The sequence below is a fragment of the Phoxinus phoxinus genome, assembly GCF_949152265.1.
Source record: "Phoxinus phoxinus genome assembly, chromosome: 13".
In the NCBI taxonomy this organism is placed as follows: Eukaryota; Metazoa; Chordata; class Actinopteri; order Cypriniformes; family Leuciscidae; genus Phoxinus; species Phoxinus phoxinus.
The window spans coordinates 12,455,096-12,480,832 of NC_136888.1; the positions used below are offsets into that span (position 1 = coordinate 12,455,096).

The window sequence follows — 25,737 nt, forward strand, 5'->3', positions numbered from 1 at the left end:
AATCAACCACTATTTCCTTTCATATTGACATGGTAGTCTAAGGTATGTCAAAGAACACCATTACACATGCCAAAAAAACATGGTATTGCCATGATTAACGTCTGGAAAAAAATTGTTACTTTTAGGTACTGTTTGTTAGCATCAGCTGCAAACTGTCTTCTGCTTGCCCCATGACAGTTATATAAACTCCAATTCAAGTGTCTTGCTCCGCATGACAAATCTTCTTCAAGGAGGCCAAAATGAATTTGCAGATGTAGCGGAAAAAGTGTTTGGAACGGGATCCAAAAACATGTTCGACTTATTGAGAACCTCCCTTGCTACATCAGAGGCCAAGAACAAAGCCATTCAAAGTTAACCACTAACATCAACGCACCGCTTCTTGTACTGTCATTTTGACAAGTTGCGGTAAGCCTCTCACAGCGAGAGACACTCGAGCAAAACACGTGTACGCTTCGTCCGTTTTTAAGTGACACTTGCTTATGGAACATTAGGAAGGCGTATTTAAACTAAAAAGACAAGGCGGCCTTAACTGAGCACCATAAATAAAACAAAAGCATTCCTTTGGCTTGGGAAAAGAAGTAGTTATGTAGGTCCACTACTATGGTTACACACTGTGTACGCCGAAACACGAAAGGCCGAGAGCTGTGTGCCTTCCTGCTCTGAAAAGAGATCTGTTATTACCTGGACCGCTCTGGTTGGCCGTTGTCAGCTGTTGCCATGGCGAACCTCTTCACCCCAACAGACTGCACAACGCATCTCTCGGGAGACCTCCGGTTATTAGGGCTCTGGTCCTGAAGTCTGCCATTTCCTGCAAAGAGAGAAGATATGGTAAAGGATCAGCCTGGCCACCAGACACCTGCCGCAGTCAGCAGTCCGGTTCATCACTGCCAGAACACACACTGCTGCGGGCCTACGGCTCTAACAAGGCCCCGTGTGTTTCGGCTAGTCATCAATTCTGCAGAAATGCGGTGCGCCGTGCCAATAACCCGGACCATAAATACATGATACGCGCCAGGCGTTTCTGAACACAAGCGAGCGGTTATTCTTTCTATATTCTTTCAGTTTGTCAGGCTGTGACTGTAAATGGAAAAAGTCAAATCGAGAGCACGGAGGGGGAAACCTCATACGGCGCAGATGTAAAATATCCTGGTGCTTTTTCCTGAGCCCTATTAGGAGGCCGGAGAGTGGAATGTTCTCCCCGCGGCACTGCGGAATGCAGACGAAAGGAAACAAAGCTATATAAATACGCAGGACAAGGATTTCTCAATCCTCCAAAAACAACAGTAGAGCTCCTGACCGTAATCATTTCCTTAAGGTCAAAAAGGCAGCGTAAGGAGGGCCTCCTCCAACTGGAACAACAGCAGCGCTGCCATGCGCGCCTCCAGCGGGCCCCAGTGTCTGGCTAACAGGGAACATGAGGCTTCTTGAATACGGTTAAACGAGCAGCTAAAGTCTCATGACTCAACGGCAAACAAAGCCTCCTGTATCGCAGACCCTCTGTGCCGTGTTTCCTGTGAGAGAACAAGCAGACGTGCAAAAACAATCAGCGCTGTTAATGACTGCAAAAAAAAAAAAAAAAGCTGTGCTGGAAAATGTCTGGAGATTTAACACATTTGAGAAATACCTAAAATTAAACTATATATAGACAAATATAGACGTGCTAGTGTGTGTTCAATTGACCGATCAATGGCAGACAGGGAGTGTTTTGGAAACCTGTCTTGATAAACTATTAATAAACTAAACTAATTAGAATAACAATTAGAAAAAATAGGTTTAAAATAGTTTTTGATGGACTGCAGCATGTCTATAATTCATTTACACATTGAAACGCCTGAACGAAGGACACAGAAATGTAATAAAAAATTTCGTCATAGCACCCAATAGGAAAAATTTCAACAAACATATATTGTAACATGAAAAAACAAATCAATAACTTCATTATCCAGACTGTAGCAGTCATCAGTTTTCTGGGTCATATTCTTTCCAGTTGCATTCTGGGATTGTTTACTGTGACAGCTGGAAACAACAGCTCCTGATAGGTCTACGCGAAGTTGCCAACGTTACCGCACAGATTCCTAACCCTTTTCCCAGCTGCCGCGTGACGTCAAACCAACACACATCCGCAGCTGCAAAACATCAGCTGTAAAGTTCGAGACCCGTGGCTGCGCGGAGATCCATTCTGCTGCTTTTATAATTACACCAAACACAGAGCTGTAAACAACAGTCAGCATTTAACATGGAGCTGGCACCTCACCAAGGGCCGTATTCTCGTAATAGTGCTGCCAGACACACAATGCCAGACTGCTGCCCGTCGGGAGCGCAGCTCACAGTGCTAGTGAACACCTAAAAACCCCATGCAGGTTAAATGGCTACAGGGGGGAAAAGCAGGGGTGTGCAGGTTGTCTGATGCATTAAGTGCATTATGGGGAACAAAGAACCTTAATGCATTTGAAGGCCTGGCTAGCGTGTCTGTGCTCTATTAAGTTGTGACGCACGGCATGTGACCCACCCCCCAGCGCACATCAACACTGATGGAGGCCTCGGAAGGTAAGGGCACTGGCTAATAATAAATTCTGCCATTTATATCGGAAAGGGCATCCCTGCGGGGGGGGGAGACAGATTCTCCTGGTATCTCCCGGCTGACATGGAAGAGGTGACAAGAAGCTTTCCAGCTTTAAGAATGTACAATGAACACATTAGGATCACAATGTATGTCATGGTGTTAATGAAACATGCTAGTATATATGAAGATATTTGTATCTGCCTGCTTATCCTAAACTGTATCATCTACACTTACTGTGAGGTTTGGGGTCAATATGGCTTTTATTCAGCAAGAATGCACTAAATTGATCAAAAGTGACAGTAAAGACTTTTAAATCATAAAAACAGATTTCTATTTCAAATAAATGCTGTTCTTTTGAACTTTCTATTCATCAAAGTACCCTGAAAAAACGTCATGGTTGACAGAAAATTATTAATCAGCACAACTGTTTCTTGAACAGCAATGTATTAAAAGATTGATTTATGAAGGATCATGTGACACTGAAGACTGGAGTAATGATGCTGAAAATTCAGCTTTGCATCACAAGGAATACATTACATATTCAAATAAATGTAATTATAAAACAGTTATTTTAAATAGCAATAATATTTCACAATATTACCGCTTTAACGGTAAATGCAGCCTTTGTGAGCAGAAGAGACTTTAAGAAACTCTTACTGACTTTTGAATAGTACACATACATGCACGCATAAACCATTTATAAAATCAGATTGAATAATTGCACAGTATTTAAAGATGATGTCATCTCCCTAAGATCAGGTAACCGCATATTTCGACAGTGTTTGTCTAGTACGAGCTAAAATTCCTACCCATAAATCTTTGATGAGGTAAGACCACATGAATTTCTGTTGAGGGCATCTGCAATATTCATAACCCTTAATGTAAAATCTGCAGGCTTCTCAACTAACAGGATTTGTCTCTTGTTTCACCTATTAGATTTTACTATCTTCACAACCAGTTTGGATCTGACTGACCTAAAGGCTAAATTAATAAAAAAAAGATGAATAAAGAATGAAATTTCAGTATGTGAGTACATGTACATACACTATTTATGCTATTAAAAACTCATTTGTCACACCACAGGACCATTTAAGTGAACAACAAAAATGCTAAAAGATTATTAAAAATGGAAATTACAACAAATTTTGATTATATTATTGCTGACATTTTAAATAAATGATTCACTGTTTTTAATTGTTATAGTAGTCAAACATCAGAAACACAACAATTAATAACTGGTTCAACATTGATTATTGGACACTTTAACAAAAAAAACACTATTATATTATATTGTATTATATCGGTCATTAATAAAATAAAATAAAACACTTTCTCTTTTACACTCATTTACATTTGTAACCTAAAAAGCTGATGCTAAAAAAAAAATCAATACACAGTAACAGCTGCTAAATTTATCTTTATGACAAAAGCATGCATGAGCTCTGATAATTAAAACAGCTCTAATACGCCTCTCCTAATTTCCTGGTGCATTACTCATAAACAGGTGAACAGTATCCTCTAGTCTACACAACAAATCTTCATGCTCCAGATTTCGCCTCTCCGCATGTATTTAGTGCCGCTTTGATGATGTACACGAGAAACAAAAGGAAGGTTGGCTAAAAATAGCCCGTTTCAATGGAGAGAGAGAGAGAGAGAGCGGTCTGACAGCCGAAGAGATGAAGCAACGCTGCCACTGAAATAGCCGGGTTGGCATGACGACCAGATTGATGCTCACAAATGACAAAATGGAGTCAGTAGCAACAGACATCTTACTGCTGAATTTTCCCACTGTCTCGACACACACGACCCAGCAAAACAGCAACCTGGACCCTTTGTGTTTACACTTGCTGATTTGAGAATATGGCTGACTTTCACATCAAATTCTCACACTCAATCCGGAGGAGTGCATGTATGTAGGTCGAATGTGCGCTTATAAGAAAACAGACAGAACTAATGCTTTGGCTGAGAATTTTCACACTCCAGGAAAAACACACACCGAAAAACTGCAAGCCATAATTAACTCTCTGTTCTCCCACACACATCCATCAACGTGCGCCTAAGAATAAGCTCCGGCGTCTGGGAAAGCAATCCTGCGTTCATGTGGGAGACACCTAGGGGGATTCGATTCAGGTGGGAAAATTCTCCCAGGTTTCAGACTGACGGGCGTGTGTCAGCGACCCCATCTCGGAGCGCACGGCTCGCGCCTAAATTACCAGCAAATTGGAAAAAGAGTAAGAGCGATGTGAAATAGAAAATCAGGAATGTTGTCTGTGATAAACAAGTGCTCCTCGAGAGTGATTCGGCCTAGGCTAGTATACTCAAGCGGTTACACAACATTGCGAAGGGTCATTCAGATCTACCGCGGCCTGTTTAATGACACACACTACTTGAAGACACTAAAGCAGCTGTGTTACCAGGTCAGCCTGTGCTAACATGCCCGAAGCTTTCCAATAACAAGCCTCGGCTCTCTCCGACAGGAGCAAAACAGCGTGACTGAGGCGAACAGCTTGAACTGTTCATATTTACACAGCTGTTCAGCGGTGACACCTCTTTCAACAACTGCTTTTTGCCTTAATTGGTTTTTAGAGCAAAAAGCAAGTTTTCAATTCAATCCGGAGGAGTGACAGATTGGTTGAGTGATGGTGTCTAAAGGGAAAAAACATGCTCGGGGATAAATTACTGGTTTTGGAGTTCGAGAACATGAGGTTCTGGGCTGAGCTGATCATTGTTGCCTCCTAAACAGGAAACTAAAAGCAGGCGGTATCTTGGCGGAGGCGAAGCACAATGGATTCCAAAGCCTGTAGCCATGGATGCAGCGAATGCAATTCGAAATTAGTGATAAGATATGAGCCTTAACCAAAGAAAATATGCCGCAAAACATGCGCAGAAGTAATTAATTAAAATGCTGTGTCTACTTGCCAAAACATAGTCAATGCGTATTATGAAGAAACAAATCAGATAGGCCTATTGATACAAAAAGACTTTGCATGTAAATAATTTACTTTATGCAAAGGCCAAATAACAGAAACAAAAAAGCATCTAAATCCAGAAGGACATTAGCCAAGAAAGCTTGTAGATTCAATCACACAGAATAACTTGGGAGACAGTTTTCCATCTCAGTTTTCTGCTGTTATGGATTATCATTACCTTTGATTAATCTAATTACCTCTGACTGATCTATTAACCTACATGACAATAATTTAAAAGAGGATATCTGTTTTTACACATATATATATATATATATATATATATAAAAAATGTAGGTCTGTTAGTGATGCAAAAGCAAAAATTCAGTAGTGACGCTACTGCCATCAAGTGGTTTCAACTTGAATGTCATCATAAGACCACTCTAGGACTAATTTAAAAAAATTAACCAATAAACAATTTATTCAAAGAATAATTTCAGATCTCTGCTTTGATGGGGTCGTGAATCAAAAGAAATAAAAAAGAAAGTAAAATGCACCCACAAAATCTGGGCCTTGAAGCAAAACCAAATAAATCTGATATCTGCCATTAATGACCGTATTGCTTCCTGCCAATAAACTATCAGAGAAAATGATGCATGAGAGAAACCGACCTTGGTTTTTGAGAGAGGATCTTTGAGGTTTGATGGAGCTGGTTGATGATGTCCAGTGGGTGGGTTTGGGAATGACCTTGCGTGGTGCGGGGGTGTCCAGGGGGCTTCTATGCACATCTGCTTGTTTCTCTCGGCGCACATCCTTTGAGACTGCAAGAGAAATAAACCAATGCAGAAACAATAACATCAGCACCCTTTGCAATTCTAAATATATACAAATATAAAGTTGCCCCAAAGAAGAATGTGGGCACTTAAGCCACCATTAAATATGTATAAATGTATTTGCATTGTATAACAGAAATATCAAAATTAATTGTTTCACAGAAAAAATAGGATGAGCACACTTTTCAAACAATTTTTTTTTGCGAAATGTCTGCTGTGTTTCAAAATATTCGAAATAAAGACAAAAAAGTATTGAACACTATGGTTGTCAAACATGTTTATTGTTAATATGATGAACTACACCTGTGGCCTTAGTGAACTTGAGGGGAACTGACGTCATGTGACTTGAAAGGCCATATTATGTCTTGATTTTGTTTTTGAGGTCTACAAGAATAGGTTTTTATGCTTTATTTTTCACATATTTTACATTGTTCCAGCACCTCTCTTCCCGGTCTCTCATTAACGCTCTGTTTAGTTCCTGTCTCTATGAAGCCTCTCCTTGCGAAAAGTGCAATGTGCTCTGATTGGGCAGCTGGACGACCAGTGTTTTGTGATTGGTCAACCGCCCCTTACCATAACACTTACACAACTCAACGAGGCCTTGCATCTTTTTTTGCGTATGCATTGGGCGGTACCGTAATTATTTAAATTAGGAATATTGTGAAAACTCAAGAGTACATTTAAGGAATTTCAGGGAGTTCAGAAATAGCACTTACTGATATGGAGAATAACTCACTTTGGAGTGACTTGGTTCTTTTATGCTCAAACAGCAACATTACACACTACAAAAAGTTTAAAATATAAAAATAGAATAATATCCAAAAGTGTCAAAATACTTCTTAGTGTCACTGTATTTATAGATCAAAGTGCATGATTTATATCAGATTATCATACAATGGACCAGGTCAAAACATAAATTATTATTAGAAGGGCTCATATTATTACTAATTTTAATTTCTAAAAAAGTAAGCTGTCATGGTGATTAATTCCTCCTTTGAGACACAATCTGCATATTGCCATTATAGATTGTGAAAATATTCAGACAAATATACCAACTCACCTAAGCTTCTAGCAGAGGTTTGATCAGTGGAAAAGAGTCTGATGCTGCGACTCCCAGAGATCTGAACTGGCAGAGAGTCTGTCTGGGTGATTCCAGAGCCGGTGTGCTGGGTGGACTGCGAGTCTGTGTTCGCACGAGCCGCTACGACATCCAGAGCCGAGCCCAAGAGACGATTCTACAGACAGAGGAGAGAGCGCCTGTGAGCTGCGTCATATGAGAAAGTAATGCACACATTGACAAACACAACCAATTATGAAGCAAATCTGAAACCTCTGCAGGTCTCTGAAATGAAGATGCTATACAGCAACATGCGACTTCTTAAAACAGAAGTCTGGAATGGAAGTCTTTTTTTCAGAATAAAAGAGTTCAATCTACTATGTACTCTGTTCAGTATTTGGAACTCGACCTGATGAACACCAGTGGAAACTATACTTCAGCATATCATAACTGAGGATATTTACAGTAGCAAATACATTTAATTCACATGTTAAGGAGGGTGGGAAACATGAAAACTAAATTATGAATGTTTTTGGTACAGTAAACCTAAGTAGACTTAGAATAAAAAAGTGAAATAAAATACTAAAATAAAACAAAAAGAACAAAGACAAAACAAGACAAAACAATAAAAAAAATTAAACATTTAAAAAAAAAAAAAAAAAAAAAACCCATTAAAATTAAAAACTAAACAAACATAAAACAAAGATGAAAAAATAAAATAAAAACAAGACAAAACACTACAAAAACCAAAATAAAAAACAGAACAAAATAAAACAAAAAACAAAACAAAATAAGACAAAAAAAAACTAAAAAGTAATATAAATAATAAAATAAATAAAATCAAATACATTAAAAAATGTAATTAAATAAATAAAATGAAATAAAAGGCAGATTCTGCATCTCCAGATCTGGACAGAGATCTTGCCAGCTTTACCTGCAGTTGAATCTGCTGACATTGAATTGTCTCCAGATGTTGCAGTCTCTGCTGGATCAGAATGTTAAGTTGCTCTTCCAGATGGGCCGCTCTCTCAGCAGAAGTGTTCTCAGTCCTGGCCGGCCTCCCCGGCGGGACACTGCCCTCTGCTGCCTGCAACCTCCTCAGCTCAGCGGTTACCAGTGCGATCTGAGCCTCCATCTCTCTCTGAGCCTGATGGGACAAACAAAGACAGTTAAAGAAGACTGCTAGAATACTATTGATTCATGAATTTAAGAATGTTAAAAAGCTATATGAATCCACAAAGGTCTACCTTGATAAGTGGCGCTGTGGCGGCAGTAGTAGCAGCTGTTATCGCTGCCACACTTGCAGAAGTCCCAGGATCTCCTAATGGAAAAGCAGGATCTGACTGGCCTCTTGGAGTCTGGGATCTGTCTTGGTCCAACACTTGTACTGTCACGTTTCGTCTTAAAGGGGCGTTTTGGGATCTGAAAGACATAGTGAAATATCAATGACCATGTTTGATCATAGGAGCGACTGAATGGAAGCAGATGTTACAGTACCTCTTCCTGAGGGCTGCAGATATTGCTCCTCTCCCATCAGCAGAGTATGTAGAAATCTGCACATCTTCACCTGTGGTGTTCAGAAATGTCAAATCAATTTACAATGGTGGCATTCAGCACTCGAAGAAGTATATAAGGATAGTTTATGATACAAAATCATATAATAGGCATATATAACATGGTACTATATGCCAATATAACATAATATATAAGGGGTTTTCACATTTTTCCATGGAAAAATTAAAAAGAAAAACAGTGTATATATTTTTTTAAGGATTAATAAAACATTAGATTGAAACAAGACAAATTTAGATGAAAAAACAAATAAATAAGAAAATAATATTATAATATAATATAACATAATATAATATACCTTTTGACTTTAAGTTTCCTGTCTGCATGACTGTAGTTTGAGCTTTAGCTCTCTCTTTCCTGGAGGCCTATGTGACAGACACTTTTTGTTAATTAACATAGAAAATGACAAAATATTTTAATAAATGTAAGTTTAGATTGTTTCAAAATAAATAAATAAGTAAACCAAAGTAAACAAAATCTCACTTTGTCAAAAAGGTTAGCAAATTGATTTGATGGTCCAGCAGCCTGTTGTTCATCTGGTCCAGCTGAGTTCAGATAAATATGAATTTATTCTTTTGATCATTTTGATCTCATAATTGAACTAAAACCAGTCTGATAGTGTTACCTGTATCTGCAGCTGAAATGATATTCACAGGGAGGACAGGTGGGATTTCTCTCTCATCATCCACAGAATGCACATGTTCAGAGTCTGACAGTCTCCTGATGTAAATATTAACTTTATTATGACTCGTATGCTGTTTTTCCTCTCTGCTGGCACCCAGAGCAGCTCTGGTTGACTGAATTAAAACATCTGCTGCATCAGAACTAGACGTAGAGTCGTTTAAATGTGTGTTATTGATCACAGACACACAATAAGAGTCCATTTCCACTTTTACATCAGTAATAAGACAGTCCAATAAGAGGTGAAGGTTGTTTTTCAGTCTTTAAACGGTTAATAATACCGCTGTGCGGGTCCATTAAAGCGTCAATAACAGTCTTACCGTAACGGTGACGTCAACATAACGATTATTGTACGTATTTCCAGAGATATCCACAGATGACACACGTCAATCACTCAGACGTTGTTGTCAGTAATGTATTGGTTTTAAATTTCCCGCCGCAGGTGATTTTTTAAAGCATCAGTTTTGATCAGCCTCTCTCAGTTCTGTTATTATATTAAATCACGTCTACATTTGAGTATTTTACCGTAATATCCAAAGGATGCTTTTTTCAGTTCACTTCAGCTGTAAGTCCAGTTATTTTCACAGCGTCGGTAGTTGCCGACAACAAAAACTTCACAACAACTGTGATCTTGGAAGGAAACAACGACGTGACGTTCAACAGATTTCAAAATAAAGGTTCTGTATTCTCTTTGCTTTGGTCTAAGAAGTCTTTACACTGCTGCCCCCATTGGGTCGTTATCAGAATATGTTTACTTGTTTTACAGTATTTAATGTTTTAATATCAAGATGGGAAGATAAAAAAAGTAAATAATCAAAAGAAGGGATGGTTGTCTTTGATTGTTTACCATGTCATTGATATAATTAAATAAATCAAATCAAATTAAATTAAAGAAATCAAAGTCATAAAAAACAAACAAAACAAAAAAACATCAAAATCATAATACACCCCCAAACACACTCCTTAAGGGCTTATTTGATGCATAATTCATACTGGATATTGAATTCCCACATGTTTTTAATATTTAATTCACAGGGACTCTTATTTGTTCCGGAAGTGCCGATTCCGTTCTGTTCTCTCACATGTCCTTCAGCTCTGACTGTCTGACAGCAAAGGTATCCGCTTTACTGCTATTTACGTCTCTTGCTTTTTAGTACGTTTATGGTCTAAATCTTATTTACTATAAAGCTATTATTCATTTATTTATTTTGTAAGGCATTTTTCGCATAGCCTGTCTTATAAATGCACTGTACATGTGAGATGATGCTAAAGGCTAATCTAGCCACTCATCATCATCAATGCTCGTAAGAGAACGTATATATTTTAAGCAAGTTGTGGGCTTTCAGTGAGAGGTGGGAGACAGGGAGGTCTATTGTTTTAAATGCTCTTAGTGTGACTAATTTTTAATTAAATTTCATTCACAGCATCTCACTGTATTGTAACTATGGCAGCTCAGGTTACTGAATCAGACCAGATCAAACAGGCAAGAGGAATCTTACAGACATAACCATACACTTATATTGTCTATTTGTAATTATGAAATCATTCAGTAACCTTTTTTACTGATCATCTTTGTATTTTGCAGTTCAAAGAATTCCTGGGAACCTATAATAAACTGACAGAAAACTGTTTCATGGATTGTGTTAAAGATTTCACTTCAAGAGAGGTCAAGCCAGAGGAGGTATGTGATTCAGTTTTCTTAAATATACTTTAAATAAATGTTGTTGTTATTAAACAGGCTTACAGTTTACTTTAAGGTGAAATGGTTACACTATAGTTAGGGTTTGGTTAAGGGTTAGTTACTTCTAATTATGCATAATTTACTGTTATTACTATAGTATGTACATTTAGTAACATGTAACCATGTCACCTTAAAATAAAGCTTAAACAGTACAATGAACTCGATTTGAATACACTCTTCTTTCCAGACCTCATGTTCTGAGAGCTGCTTACAAAAGTACCTGAAGATGACGCAGAGGATCTCCATGCGCTTCCAGGAATATCACATCCAGCAGAATGAAGCTTTGGCTGCTAAAGCCGGCTTGTTGGGACAACCACGATAGTCAACTACCGCTGGACTGAACCCCAGACCATTATTCCAGCGTGGAGAAGGACCCTCCAAACTGGAGCTGCAGGACACAGGACGCAGGCACTGGGAATAGTGTGAGAAGCCCTCACATGTCTTCCGGCTCTTCGGATTACTGGATTGTTGGTTATCAAAAAAGACGGACACTCTCATTTTGACTGTAATGCTGGTCTTCTGTAAAACGTGAAAGATCTTGATTGTTTTTATGTTAGAGAATAATGCAAAATGAAATGTTAGATAACTCTAATATTCAGATTTGTTCATGCATAATTTATCTAATGAAATAAAAACGAAATGCTTAACACGGATGAGTTCTGAATCTCTACAGTGGGGTGAATCTCACAAAACATGCCCAGGTCATAAAGTTCACCCCAAATTCTAAATAAATAGATTTTTGCTTAAAGAAATTGTGCATTTCAATGACACTCAAGTAAATATTTAAATATGTTGAGTATTTGCACTACCTTAAATTAATGAATATTTTATATTAATATAATTAATTATAGAATTAAAGGGAGAATGTGCAAATACTATATATATATATAAAGACACAGGTGAAACTCAAAGATTTTGAATATCGTGCTAAAGTTAATTTATTTCATTAATTCAACTAAAAAGGTGAAATTAATATTATATAGACTCGTTACATGCCAAGTGAGATATTTCAAACCTTTATTTGTTATAATTTTGATGATTATGGCTTGACAGCTATAAAAACCTTTTCACAATATTCTAATTTTGACTTTGGGGTTTTCATAAGCTGTAAGCCATTATCATCAAAATTATAACAAATAAAAGCTTGAAATATCCCGCTTTGCATGTAATGACTCTATGCATTAGTTTAACCTTTTAATTTGAATTACTGGTATATATACATACACACATTAAAGAGTGAAAATAATATACTGTACATTATTTGCACTCTTTAATTATATAAGTGTTTTATATAGAACACTTCTTACAATAAAATAGTTGACTTGATTTATGTGAAAATTGTGAATGTCAATATATTACTTTGTCAATTATATTGTGTGTTTCCGCCAAAAACAATTAGTAAATTGTGCTGAAATGGTATTTTTTTGTGAATTTTCAACCAGTTAATAAAAGAAAACATATTTCTGAATATTTCAAAACTTTATTAGAAATGAGAGACCTCTTATTTTACATAATGATACAATGGCTTTGCTCAGGAACCTAATGCCTTCATTTCTTCATCCAGGAATCTGTAAATAAACTGAAGTCACAGGGAAGCAAGTGTTCACAATTTCATCGCAGTGAATTGATAGATGCCTACAGCAATAAGTGTTCAACATAGTCATCACTCTAGACAGCTTGGGTTTAGGTTCCTAAATGGTTGATTATATACAGTCAAAAGATGTGCTAATGCTTCTACCAACTTGACATAGAAAAGAAATTAATATACAAAGATGTACTGTTTAAAAAATAATATAAATCATTTTTACAGTTTGTGTAAAATGTATTTTTCAAATACATGGTTTTTTGAAAGATCTATTTACAAAAGGAACAATCAGTAAGAAACCCCTGGGCTTAACATACTGGTGAGAGAAGCAACGAATTTATTCAATTGGTCAAGAACTCAAAATGAAAATGAGAATAATTGTTTAAATTATAAAGTACCAGGAAGACAAAAAAAAAAAACAAAAAAAAAAGGATGGCGAGGAAAAAGCAGGTCTGGGCCCAAATGAATGAACAAAACATGGGAATATGCGGTTTACTGCACAGTAGTTACCCAAAATGTGACGTCACATTCAAAGGTTCAAGATGATCCCACAAAATTCTCATATTCCTTCTACCCCACCGACCGACCGAATGTGGGACGACTGATTCATCTTGTAAAAAATACAAAAATGCTGTCCACGGACTGAATAAATATATTTAACAAGTTGCAAGATAATACCTTTATTTTACACAAAAATTTCAGCTCTAGAAATCTTTCATTAAATAACTTCACGGCTGCGATATATACTTTTTGAAATTTTCCATACTAAAATAAAAACTCTGCAATTACATATAAAAAGACAAAATACACTTGCAAAGGAAATTAGTCCACTGAAAACAGTTTTATCTCGTGTTCCACTGCAAACATTTTATACTTTTTTTTTTTTCATTTCCATTTTCTTATTTTATTAAAAAGAGACAACAAAAATAGGTTTTGCATAATTCTCTGTGCTCACATACTAAGATAGAAGTGGAAGACGCCAGCTGCGGTTTTCAGTAAACTACATTCCCTTTTGCAATTGACTTTGTCCTACTTTTCCAAAATAGGGCACTCTGCTGTAGCACATGTACTTTGGCAGTTCTGATGGAACAAGCGCACTACAATTGACCTTTCTTTGAATAACCATATCCAGCTGGTTAAGGTGACCATTACCTAGGGATCCGAGACCGTTTTCTTACCATGTTCTGATAGAGGAACGAACAATTGATTGATTAGCAGTCCCTGCTGCGCAGAAGCAGTAAGAGGAGGTTTCTGTTCAGCGTTTGTCGAGAGAAGCAAAAGTGCCGTCGTATTCATTCTGGATGGATAAATCGTAAGCTTTGATTCCGTAGATTACATTCAACCCTCACGTAGAGTCCGTTCCCTGGTGCCGACAGCGAGCGAGAGGAGGCAGGATCAGTTTACAAAGTGCAGAAGGTGGGAGTGGCCAATAGGGATCAGAGGAGGCGGAGGGCAGTCGAGTGCTATTGGCTGCTTGCTCTGGCTCGTCAGTACGCGCGTCTCCGTGGAGGCAGCGGGATGCTGAGAAGGCAGAGGTGGAGCGGGGCGGGACGGGGCACGGGCGTGACATCACCTGCACTCAACGGCCACAGTGTTCTGTGTGGGGGAAGCTGAAGACGGGCTCATGCCTGTGTCGGACGAGCCTGATGATGTGGACGCTGTGGTGTGGGACACTGTTGATCAGAAGTCAGGGGTCAATCATTTGCAAAAGAAAAGACATTGAAAAAACACAAAAACTATTTGCATTTTTGATATAAGAACATATGAGAATTGAAGCAGAGGTTAATCAGACAGCCAAGAGAAATGTAACATCACATGACATCAGTCAAGTTAGCGAAACCATTCTCTAGTATCATCATTTTTGACCGTTATTTTTTTACATAACTTCAATATTTACTGAAAAATAACTGAATAAACCGGACCTAAACATTAAGTACAGTATTCAAATCCTTTAATCAGCTAAAATAAATGGTAAAAATTATATAATTAAAACGGAATTAAATTGATCAGAATTATTATTAATAAAATCAATTAGATTATTCTCATCATTAATTAATAAATCATTATTATTAAATTAAATACACATTTACCTTCCCTTTCTTTCTTTTTTAACCTTTTCCGCCTCCTGTCGATAGAAGCCACCTCAGACTTGAGTGACATGTAGTATTTCCTGATTTCCTGTAACTTCTTTTGTAAGAATGAAATGCGCTCAGTACTTGACATGTTGTCCAGCTCAGCTGTGAAAAACAAGAGCAGGAACCAGTCAGGGAAGTGTTAAGTTTACAACAACAACCAAAAAAGATGAGACGACAGACATTTCAGCTACAACGGTATGGATGGGCATTAGAGTACACCAAGAGACATCTGGGTACAGGAATTAAAGCAAAAAAATAATAATATTTTGACTGAATTTTTCCTCGGCCAAACGCCATTCCACAGCCATACCGGTCACACACCCAATTTAAGTTTTAAGTTTTTCTTCTTGTAATTAGGAGTATAGTGAGTACATGATTTACCTACACAAATGAAATACTCAAAGCAGGACTCGACATTAAAGGTACAATATGTAAGAATTTTGTAATAAAATATTCAAAAATCACTTGCACAGTGTAATATATTTCCTTCAGTTGTGTACTTACAATATCCCAAAAGTTCCCAAAGATTTTTAATTTCAGAGAAATTCCCATTTTAAATAATCCAATTTAAATTTTCCGTCCCGGACTCCCCGTTCACTTGTCGCCTGTCAATGGCGTAATATCCACGTTATCCCTGTTTTCCGCTCGTAGTACGGCCATAGTAACCATGGCGACAGACGTAGACAACTGCGTACACATCCATAAACATTATTAGATCCATCGGCTTGATGACAAGTTCCACATAATTCCGCAAGTTTTGTGTCATCAAACTATACCTTTGTTATTTTAAGCCCCTAGCGGCGAAAAAAGCTTTAAGCTTTTTCATGTGCTTATCCTTCACATGTCCGGAAAAAAATATATATATATATATAATTCATTTAGAAGCAATATTACTATCAGAGTTCAATCAGCTTTGATATATTTAAATGTGCATATTGTCATATGTGCACCTTTTTTACACGAGCCTCAACAGTGCAATCTTCAGTAATACATTTATTATCCATTATCGATCGCAACTTATAATAATTGTAATAAATCATTCTCTCGTTTTAATCATTCCCTAGTTATTTTTTGTTATTGACGGTTTACGGTCGGGCAAGCAAAACTCTCTTTTACTTGTCCCTTCAAAAAAATCTACTTGTCCTGGACAAGTGTTAATGTCGAGCCCTGCAAAGAACATCTGCATTTAAAGAAAGGCAATATTGAACTGCATTTCTATTTACACACTAATAAAATGTCAATGTTTTCAATCTAATGCTTTCAATCTAAAGCTAAAATGTTGCTGAACATGAAAATTGAAGCAGAGGTTAATCAGACAGCCAAGAGAAATGTAACATCACATGACATCAGTCAAGTTAGTGAAACCATTCTCTAGTATCATCATTTTTGACATAACTTCAATATGTACTGAAAAATAACTGAATAAACCTGACGTAACTTTTAACCTTCAATGTTTTCAATCTAATGCTAGACTCTTTGTGATAACCTTTTACATAACTTAAAAAAAATATATACATCTCAAATAATAAAAGCCAATAGAGAATGCTTTTGCCACAAAGTGAGGTAATATCACAAACTAAATAGATATTGATCATTTGGAAAGTGCGCTCCGATTGTTTAAGCCCTGTTGGTATAGTAGAATTTCCCAAGATTTAAACAGAGCCAATGCATCTTTATTCTGATACATAAACCAATCTTTAATGCATATTAAAAGTTAAATTGCACACAGTAATAGTCTGTATGGATCAATTGCATCTCAGAAAAAATGATTTGAATATAGCCAGGATTCTGGCAGTTGGCAGCACACTGCCTTATTTTAAGTGGAGAGAATCACTATAAAATGTTAGTGAGAACTTGTGTACATGAGAAGCCACAACAAAAATGTGTCAAATTAACTTGGGAAAAGTTTTTAAACTCACTCAACTGGCAGGACCACTTGTGTGTGCGGGGGGAAGAGATGGACTGCTTCTCTTTGTGCTTGTCTTTCTCCATGTCTTTACTGTTCGGAGAAACCATACCGGGCGATCGAGAAAGCTTCTGGCTCTTGGGTAGGCTGGAGTGCTTGACTGGGGTTAGCTTATTAGAGCTGTCCATGGCAGGCAGGTCCTCACTGTCGCTACTGTGACCTGGGGACATACAGAGAGACAGTCAATATTAAAACAGATTCAAATCCGATCAAATTAGCCGAATAACAAAAACAACACAGTTCACACACAGTTAAAGCTAAAATGTTGCTGAACATGAAAATTAAAGCAGAGATTAATCAGACAGCCAAGAGAAATGTAACATCACATGACATCAGTCAAGTTAGCGAAACCATTCTCTAGTATCATCATTTTTGACCCTGTACCTTTTTTACATAACTTCAATATGTACTGAAAAATAACTGAATAAACCAGACCTAACCTTCTATGAGTTTATCAGAACTAACAGAAAGAAAAAAAAATAGCAATCTATAAATGCATCCAGTGTTATCACTTCAAAACACTCACCTGCTCCATTCTTCTCTGTTTTACAAACAGCGCTTGACCGTTTCTGGCTGCGTTTTTGCTTCTTGGCCGACGAGCCGGTAATGCAATCCAATAACCTCTTTTGACCTGAAAAATTCAAATTAGTAACCAAACTGATAAGATAAACATGAACAAGGATTAAAAAAAAAAAGCAAATCTAATAATGATCAATATATTGTGGATTATATTAGCATCAGGCAACAGTCATCAAGCTTTAACTTACCTCTGTCCTTTCCATCTTGATCCTGTAGTGAGATGCTGGAATTGCTCGAACTTGCACTAGCATCAAAGCTATGAGTTGACTCGTTCTCCCCGAGACCCTCCTGTGATTCTGCCACACTGTCCACTTCAATGGTTGCGTCACTCTCTCCCTTAGTGCTTTGAGATTCGTCCGGGCTGGGGGTAGAGGTTAGGGAAAACAGACGTGGAGGTCCCACTGCAACCAGGTCATGAGGAAGGTGGTCAGAAGGCTCCAGAGGCTTAGGCTCAGGCTGAGCTTTCTCTTCCTCCATCATTTTCAGTATCTCTTCACCAGAGGGTTTCTCCTTCTCCTCCGGATCGTCAAGGTCCACTTCGTGGCAGACCAGTGCCTCTGGGCCAATTTGAGGCATCATTTCCTCATTTGTGGCTGTTGTTGGATCCTCCTGCCTTGGGCATGGAGGTTCTACCTTGAGGAGCACCTCTCTGGTAAGAGCTGGCATCTCAGATTTCATCTCGATATCTTTGCTGGGAGATGATAGTGTTGGAGTAGAGGGTTCCTCGGGTTTCTCCTCAGTCCTCTTCTCAGGCTCAGGTTTATTCTCTATCAGTGGTGTTTTAACTGGAGAAAACGCTTTGGGTTCTTCTTTTCTGTCCAGGCGAATTTTCTTTTCCGGCGTTCGCTGTTCAGTGATTTTGCGTTTCACTGCGCTGCTTCGCTCTGGAGGCCCGATGTCTTCTGTCGCAGAGTCCGTGTCTGAACCGGCTGGCTCCGTCAGCTTTATTCTCTCTACGGGACTGTTATGCGGCGTTTCCTGGGATTTCTTCAAAGGCCGTGGAGGAGTGGAGGGTTCCTCTGTCTCTGTGTGATTAGCAGCCGCAGGTGTTTGTGTCTCTGATCCTGGTTCTTTCAAACGAGGCTTCTTTGCTCTTGATTTTGGAGAACCGTCATCAGACTCAACAGGGAGCCGGGATGTATCTTCCTCGGGTTGACACTCACTCTCCTTGAAATTGGGCATCTCCTGTGGGCTGCTGGGTAGTTCAGGCTGATCAGGCTCAGTCTGATCAGGTTCTGGCATTGTGCTCTCCTCCAAGAGATCCTCAGCTTCCAGTTGTTTTGCTGTCAAGGGTGAATCCATTCTCTCGGTCCACTCCAGCTTCTTCTCAGGAGATTCCTCGCACTCACTATCATCTGAAGAGTTCCCTGAATCTAAAAATGTGAAAATAAGAATAAACGTTAGAACTTTAGAGAAGTCCTAAATAAAAGAAAAAAAAGAAAGAGTAAAATCCTTTACATTTCTTTCAAAAATAACAAATGTGCAAATTGAAGCAGAGGTTAATCAGACAGCCAAGAGAAATGTAACATCACATGACATCAGACGAGTTAGCGAAACCATTCTCTGGTATCATCATCTTAGACCCCATTATCATAAACAAGCGTTCAATTTTCAGTATGACTTTCTCATGTACCCAAGTCATTATTTAATAAGTATAGTATTCAAACAAGTAAACAATATGTCAAAAAGGCAGTCACCATCAACAAGAATAAGAATAAACATTAGAACTTTAGAGAAGTTCTTAAAAATATAAAAAATCCTTATTTTTCAAAAATGTTTTTTAAAGCTCAAAAATGTGTTTTAAAGCAAGGTGGCAGAATAAATTCCTTTGCTTTGTTTCTGCCACCTTGCTTTTAAACACATTTTAGAAAGAAATGTAATAAATTTTAGCAGTTGTTTTTCTATTGACTCAAAAAGTTGCTCTTACCATTAGATCCTCTATCAGAATCATACATCCCAGAAGTTCTCCTTGTTCGCCTGCGAGGGGTACCTGCACAAATATTTTAAAAAGTAAGTTTGAGCACAAGCCGAGGTCATGGGATTGATTCCCAAGAAATATACATCCTGGCAAAAAGTATCCACTAGTGTTGTCACGGTACCAACAGTTCAGTATTTGGTACCAATACCAGTGAAAATCCATGGTTCTTCTCGGTACCAAAGCTTAAATTTAGATTAAATGTGCATATATTCAATTATATGTGTTGATGTTAGATAACACATTAACCCCCTGGGGTCGGCAATCACGCCGGCGTGATTTGCGCGTTTTTTTTCACATAGCAGCTGAATAAACTTAAAATACTCCGTCATTTGTGGTCATACAGACTTAATAAAAATGAAAAAAGAATCTGTGAGATGTCTACTTTTGTATGTGTCCACTTACAATCAAAACAAAACGTTGTGCTTTTGTAAAATAAAGAAATTAAACAGGGTGTGCTTTCTGCCTCTCCGTCTCGCGAACTTTTTTTTTCTTGAGCACGTCTCTAAACATAAAAAAAACTCAGCGAATACTTGTCACACATTTGTGAGCTCTATATATTTATAATCATTTAAGTGTGTAGTTTTAAATTATCTGATTCAAAACAAAAACAAATATTCTCTGTTTAAGTAATTTGTATAAAACCAACAAGATATTCAGTTTATCTAACCCTTCCTCATTAGTTTTAATGTGACCACACCCACACGCGCAAAACATATAGACATGCAAATCGTCCATGTGTCGCGCGAACGCCCCCATTACCTCAACAACAAAGCGGCAAACTTTATCAGTCCTCTGCAGTCGTCGAGTTTGGAAGACATGCTGTGAGATTATTGGGTTTACATCTGAAGAAGAAGATCGCGATTTGAAGACAAGAACGATTTTAAGGTAAGAAATAATTCTGAATTATATTAGTTAGTGTTATTGTTGCATAAACTTCATATTGCCATTGAACTGTTGCTCGATGCTTCAGTGAATGTTCCCTGCACGCGCTGTGAGAGTTTGAGTCATTCGCGCGACGTGCGTTTGAAAAGCAAAATGCACCATGATTTTACTCCAATCTCATTTCATAACGTCATATCGATTGTAAACATTTGAAGTAATATGATAATCAATATGTTTTTCTCTAGTGTAGTGTTACTGAAGTGTTCCCTTTTAACTATGCCTGCTATACTATTGTTCTTATTATTTGATTCAGCCCTGCAGGTATATGCCTACAAGGCACAACAAATATATATATATATATATATATATATATATATAGGAATTTTCACCAGAAATCTAAAATGTATTCCCACAATCATGCAGCCCTGGTTTCTTCTTGATATCAGCATGTTCACAGCTTTTTTATATATATATATTTTTTAGGTTATTCTTACACAAAACATGTCATACAAATTTTAAATCAATATATTGTCTTATCTGAATGAGTATTCAGGATGATTTTCACATAGTTTTGGAGCAAATCTTCTAGGCTACGTGATACAATTTTCGAAAGCCTTGCGAAGAAATAATTAGTTTGTGTTTCATGACATTATTTCAGTGACTTTTTTTTTGGTCATTTTCACAAACCACGCATAAATGTTATCTCAAAACTACAAACTTTTACATACATGCTGCTGACATATTATTGTAGCAGAGTTTGTGATGAATGCAGTGTAATAATACTTAAGTCATGAAAATGTCACAAGTAACAGAAATAAGCACAAATGTTAGAGCATGTCAGAACACCTCCAGGACCCAGAAAACACCTCAGACCCCAGAGGGTTAAGTAATATCAATGAATGGTATATTATTGTAGTGTTCCAGCACCCTTCCAGTTTCCAGACCTGAACTTTAGCCACAGTATCACACAAGTTATACACACAGCTTTTGACAGTGGACAGGCTTACTATCTCCATTTGGCAAGGCAGAGGCATCTGCGGGCCGTGAGTTCTTGCTGCTGGATCGACCCTCGCTGCTGGGGGTCTTGGACAGACTGCGGGAGGTGCTGGGAGGGGTGGATTTAAGTGGAGGACGACCGCGCCGTATCACCAGTTTGGTCTTATCCTCCTCTCCATCTTCTTTATTCTGTGGTGAAGGAGAGCATGAAAATATATATTTTTCCAAGGTTCTAAAAAGATAAGTCTTATTTTTTTAAAGATAGATTGTCACTCACCTTCATTTTTTTCTTTTGTTTTCTCTTTGTTCCACCCTTATCTCCAGGCCATATTATTCGATCTGCCTTGACCCATTCATCATACCTGTTTCAGAGACAAAATAGCATCTTGAATATTATTGTCATTATTCAGTCTTCACAAACAATTGAGATACTTTCAAATGAACACAGAACATTTAATGAACGCTGTCTGAGAATTTAGAAAATTACCCAATGAAATTTCATATTTTTGAATCTCTAATGGTAACAGGCTTAAAGTCCATTATAACAAATGTGAGAATTGAAGCAGAGGTTAATCAGACAGCCAAGAGAAATGTAACATCACATGACATCAGACGAGTTAGCGAAACCATTCTCTGGTATCATCATCTTAGACCCCATTCTCATAAACAAGCGTTCAATTTTCAGTATGACATTCTCTTGTACCCAAGTCATTATTTACTAAGTATAGTATTCAAACAAGTAAACAATATGTCAAAAAGGCAGTCACATCAACACCTCACCTCACATTCCAGCCGTAGTAATGCACCAGGTAAAGAATTTCTCCATTATCGGTCTCTGTGTTTTTGATGTTAGCTTCATAGATCTTCTGTGTCTTCCCCTTGCCATATTTCACTTTGACTTTAGTGCCGGTCAAAGAGTGCTCAGAATCCTCACAGCAGTCACCCTCCTCCCTGTCATCACTGTCAAACAAACAAATGGTTATGCTCTTCCTCCACAGAGATTTTTTTAAGAATATTATCATATCACAGAAAACAGAACTTTTCTTGTTCTTCTGAAATAAGAGTTTTATTTACTATACAAACATACACTACCATTCAAAAGTTTGGTGTCAGTAAGTGAAAAGTAAAGAAGGATGCATTAAATTGATCAAAGTGGCAGTAAAGACATTTAATGTTATAAAAAAAATTCAAAAGAAAAGCATTTATTTTAAGTATTCTATTCATCAAATAATCCAAAAAAAAAAAAAAAAAGTATTGTACCCACAGAAATATTAAGCAGGACAACTATTTACAACGTTGATAATAAGAAATGTTTCTTGAGCATCTGAATATTAAAATGATTTCTGAAAATGATCACGTAAAATTGAACACTGTTTTTCTATAAAGCTTTCCATAAGCTCCTTGTTTTAAAGTGTGTGTGTGTGTGTGTGTGTGATTCCTTCACCAAACCAACATACAACCACACATTTAAATATCAGCACCTATACAGCAATGTGACCCACAGTGATGAATAACAACAGGAGAAAATAACGATTTTTCTCCAGGTATTAATAGTCCTCCTCAGCAAAAAAAGCCAGATTAATTTAAGGGTCAGAGAGAGGGTGGAACATGGTCTTGTAAAACTAAAGTATTATATTTTAAGTCCAAATTAAAACTAAATTGTTTATAATTGGCATCAAGTAAGAAAAAAAAAGCTTGAAAAATGAAAAATATAGCCCCTTTAAAGAAATGTCTCAACAAAAGTCTAAGCTTCAAATTCACTAATGAATTAATACCATTTATTCGGTTTAAACGCAGAAGTTAATCAGACAGCCAAGAGAAGAGTAACATCACATGACATCAGTGAAGTTAGCGAAACCATTCTCTGGTATCATCATTTTTGACTCTGCTGGAACAGGTTCAATTCCAAAGTTTCAAGCCTAATGACAGCTTTCAGAGTCATTCAATTTAAATTACATTTGGAAGAACATCATGAACACAAATCAGTTCATCAAGTCAGCCAAACATTTAACAGGTTAAGCATAGATGCTGACGTACCGGTCCCTGAGTCTGGATCTCTCGCCATCTTCCTCCTCATCTTCATCGTCCTCCTGCTCTTCATCATCAGTATCTTTATCAGACTCATCGAGGCGGTGACTGCGGCGTTTCCCGGGGGTCTCCCCATCAGATTTCTCCTTTTGCTCCTCTCCGCTGGTTTCTCCTCCAACTTGCGTCTCCTCTCTCTTTTCTTCTTTTGATTTCTCCTGTTTCACAGGCTCCCTCACCTCTACTTTCACAGGGGTCAACGTACACCGCCGTCGGCCCTGAGGAGTCACAGACATACAACCAAGATGTTTTAGCTAGTTTCTAACAATTTATAAAGGGGAAGCTCCTTGCACAAAACCAGTTAAAGGTAGGGTAGGTCAGAATTGTCTAAAAAAAACTTTTATTCAAATTTGTTTAAACTGTCTTTATATACCAATGCATAATTAAAATGTAAGTACTCTGATAAAAAGAGTATAAAAATCGAGTGACTCTAGACCGTTTAATCTTCATTAAACACAGCTCATTAATTCCATTCACTCCCACCTAAAAACGGGTGCGCGACTGCGCGCACGTGGGCAGAGCCAGTAATAACGGCGGTAGTCATGGCGACGGAGAGTGACAGTCGCGCAAGCCAATCCTGTGATTCGTCCCGAATGGAAATAATGAGCTGTGTTTAATGAAGATTAAACGGTCTAGAGTCACTCGATTTTTATACTCTTTTTATCAGAGTACTTACATTTTAATTATGCATTGATATATATAGAAAGTTTAATCAAATTTGGTAAAAAGTTTTTATATAAATCCTACCTACCCTACCTTTAACTGAATGTCACGTTCTATAAAGAGAAAATATCTTACATTCTGGAACTAGTAGAATAATTTAATTACACTCACGTGAGTAGCACAAACACTTTAGTTACTAAGGCATTTCATTATGCTACAATTATAAGTGACTAAATGCTTATATGCTCAGAAATTAACATATTAAAAAAAATACTTCACCACAAGTTTTGAATACTACCATTACTTTTTTTATTGTCCACAAGAATGAGGTTTGATAGTTTGTATATTTAAACAAATATCATAAAAGCACCTCAAAAAGTGGTCCATACAAGTCATGTGCTGCATTCTGAGTGCTCCAAAGATAGCTGACAACTTTGTGTGAGAAAAATGTTGAAATTTACATTTTTTCAATAAAAATCTAGCTTGACAGTTATGGCCAGCATTCACTTTCATTGTATGGAACAGGCAGATTGGACCAATTATTAATTTATTTTATTGTGTTCCACAGTTAATTTATGAGAGAACTATTCCTTTAAATGCAGGATTTTTACCGGTTTAATAACCCTAAATAACAGACATGCCCTAAAAATCTATCTGAAGTAAAAGAGGCGGATCAGACAGCCAAGAGAAGTGTATCATCACATGACATCAGGCCATGAAAGCGAAACCATTCTCTAGTATCATCATGTGCATTTCCTCAAACTCATTCAAGGACAAAAACACTGAATGCAAGTATTATTGCTCGGTAGCTGGCAGGTCATTGAGCATGAAAATCAGACAGACAGACAGACAGACAGACAGACAGACACTCACCCTGGGCGAGCAGATATCTTTGCATTCTTTTTCACTGTCGGCATCGGACTCATCAGCGTCTGCCACAGGTTTGTCCTCGCTGGTTCCAGGCTCCGCCGTAACCTGCAGCATCATCTCATCCGTGTCTTCACTCTCTTTTTTCACAGTCTTAACGCTCTGCGCTTCTGGCTGCCTGTCTGGCCGCGGCTCGTTGTGGTGCACCGTCCTGAATTGGATCTGAGCCGAACGGATGTACTCCTCAAATCCGTACAGATACCTGAGGTTCAGGCCAAAGGATAAGTAAATGTATTATTTTATCACCAACAAACAATTATTAAAATACATAATCTGGGATATTTTCAGCAATGTTTATGTTCTGTACATGTCTTGTACATGCATTTATATTGGGCTTCTCCAAATGTTTTATTGAACTCAAGAAAAGGTTAATCAGACAGCCAAGAGAAATGTAACATCACATGACATCAGTCAAATTTGCGAAACCATTCTCCGGTATCATCATATGTGACCCCATTCTCTTATAAGAAACCTTAAATTTTCAAAAGGGCTTGATTTTGTTTTTTATCTGGCCACTACTTGAGTTGATGTACTACTACTTAGTTGCATATCTGAAATGTTTATTTGTGGTGCTGCATACTTGCCAGC

General features: G+C 37.6%; 3 protein-coding genes across 4 annotated transcripts in view; 1 reads left to right on the forward strand and 2 right to left on the reverse strand.

The window, feature by feature from the left end:
- Positions 1-10,234, reverse strand: part of kiaa0586 (KIAA0586 ortholog) — a 116,579-nt gene extending 106,345 nt beyond the window's left edge. Inside the window, 9 exon segments of the mRNA XM_079633871.1 lie at positions 682-808; positions 6,141-6,290; positions 7,363-7,537; positions 8,294-8,506; positions 8,607-8,781; positions 8,857-8,926; positions 9,230-9,296; positions 9,415-9,476; positions 9,557-10,234. Coding sequence (XP_079489997.1) covers positions 682-808; positions 6,141-6,290; positions 7,363-7,537; positions 8,294-8,506; positions 8,607-8,781; positions 8,857-8,926; positions 9,230-9,296; positions 9,415-9,476; positions 9,557-9,815 — 1,298 coding nt within the window. The 5' untranslated portion in view covers positions 9,816-10,234.
- A 408-nt stretch (positions 10,235-10,642) lies between these two features.
- On the forward strand, positions 10,643-12,116 carry timm9 (translocase of inner mitochondrial membrane 9 homolog). Its single transcript, XM_079633277.1, has 4 exons — positions 10,643-10,727; positions 11,037-11,095; positions 11,198-11,293; positions 11,541-12,116. Exons 2-4 carry the CDS (start codon positions 11,057-11,059, stop codon positions 11,673-11,675), a joined length of 270 nt encoding a protein of 89 aa, XP_079489403.1. The 5' UTR covers positions 10,643-10,727; positions 11,037-11,056; the 3' UTR covers positions 11,676-12,116.
- A 697-nt stretch (positions 12,117-12,813) lies between these two features.
- Positions 12,814-25,737, reverse strand: part of arid4a (AT-rich interactive domain 4A) — a 33,336-nt gene continuing 20,412 nt past the window's right edge. For both annotated transcript variants that reach the window (XM_079631991.1, XM_079631992.1), the window contains exons 15-25: positions 25,096-25,351; positions 23,512-23,777; positions 22,255-22,434; positions 21,752-21,836; positions 21,486-21,663; positions 19,546-19,608; positions 17,807-18,991; positions 17,566-17,670; positions 16,993-17,199; positions 15,029-15,175; positions 12,814-14,611 (exon numbers count right to left, since the gene is read on the reverse strand). In XM_079631991.1, coding sequence (XP_079488117.1) covers positions 14,508-14,611; positions 15,029-15,175; positions 16,993-17,199; positions 17,566-17,670; positions 17,807-18,991; positions 19,546-19,608; positions 21,486-21,663; positions 21,752-21,836; positions 22,255-22,434; positions 23,512-23,777; positions 25,096-25,351 — 2,776 coding nt within the window. In that variant the 3' untranslated portion in view covers positions 12,814-14,507. The remainder of the gene's footprint in view (positions 14,612-15,028; positions 15,176-16,992; positions 17,200-17,565; positions 17,671-17,806; positions 18,992-19,545; positions 19,609-21,485; positions 21,664-21,751; positions 21,837-22,254; positions 22,435-23,511; positions 23,778-25,095; positions 25,352-25,737) is intronic.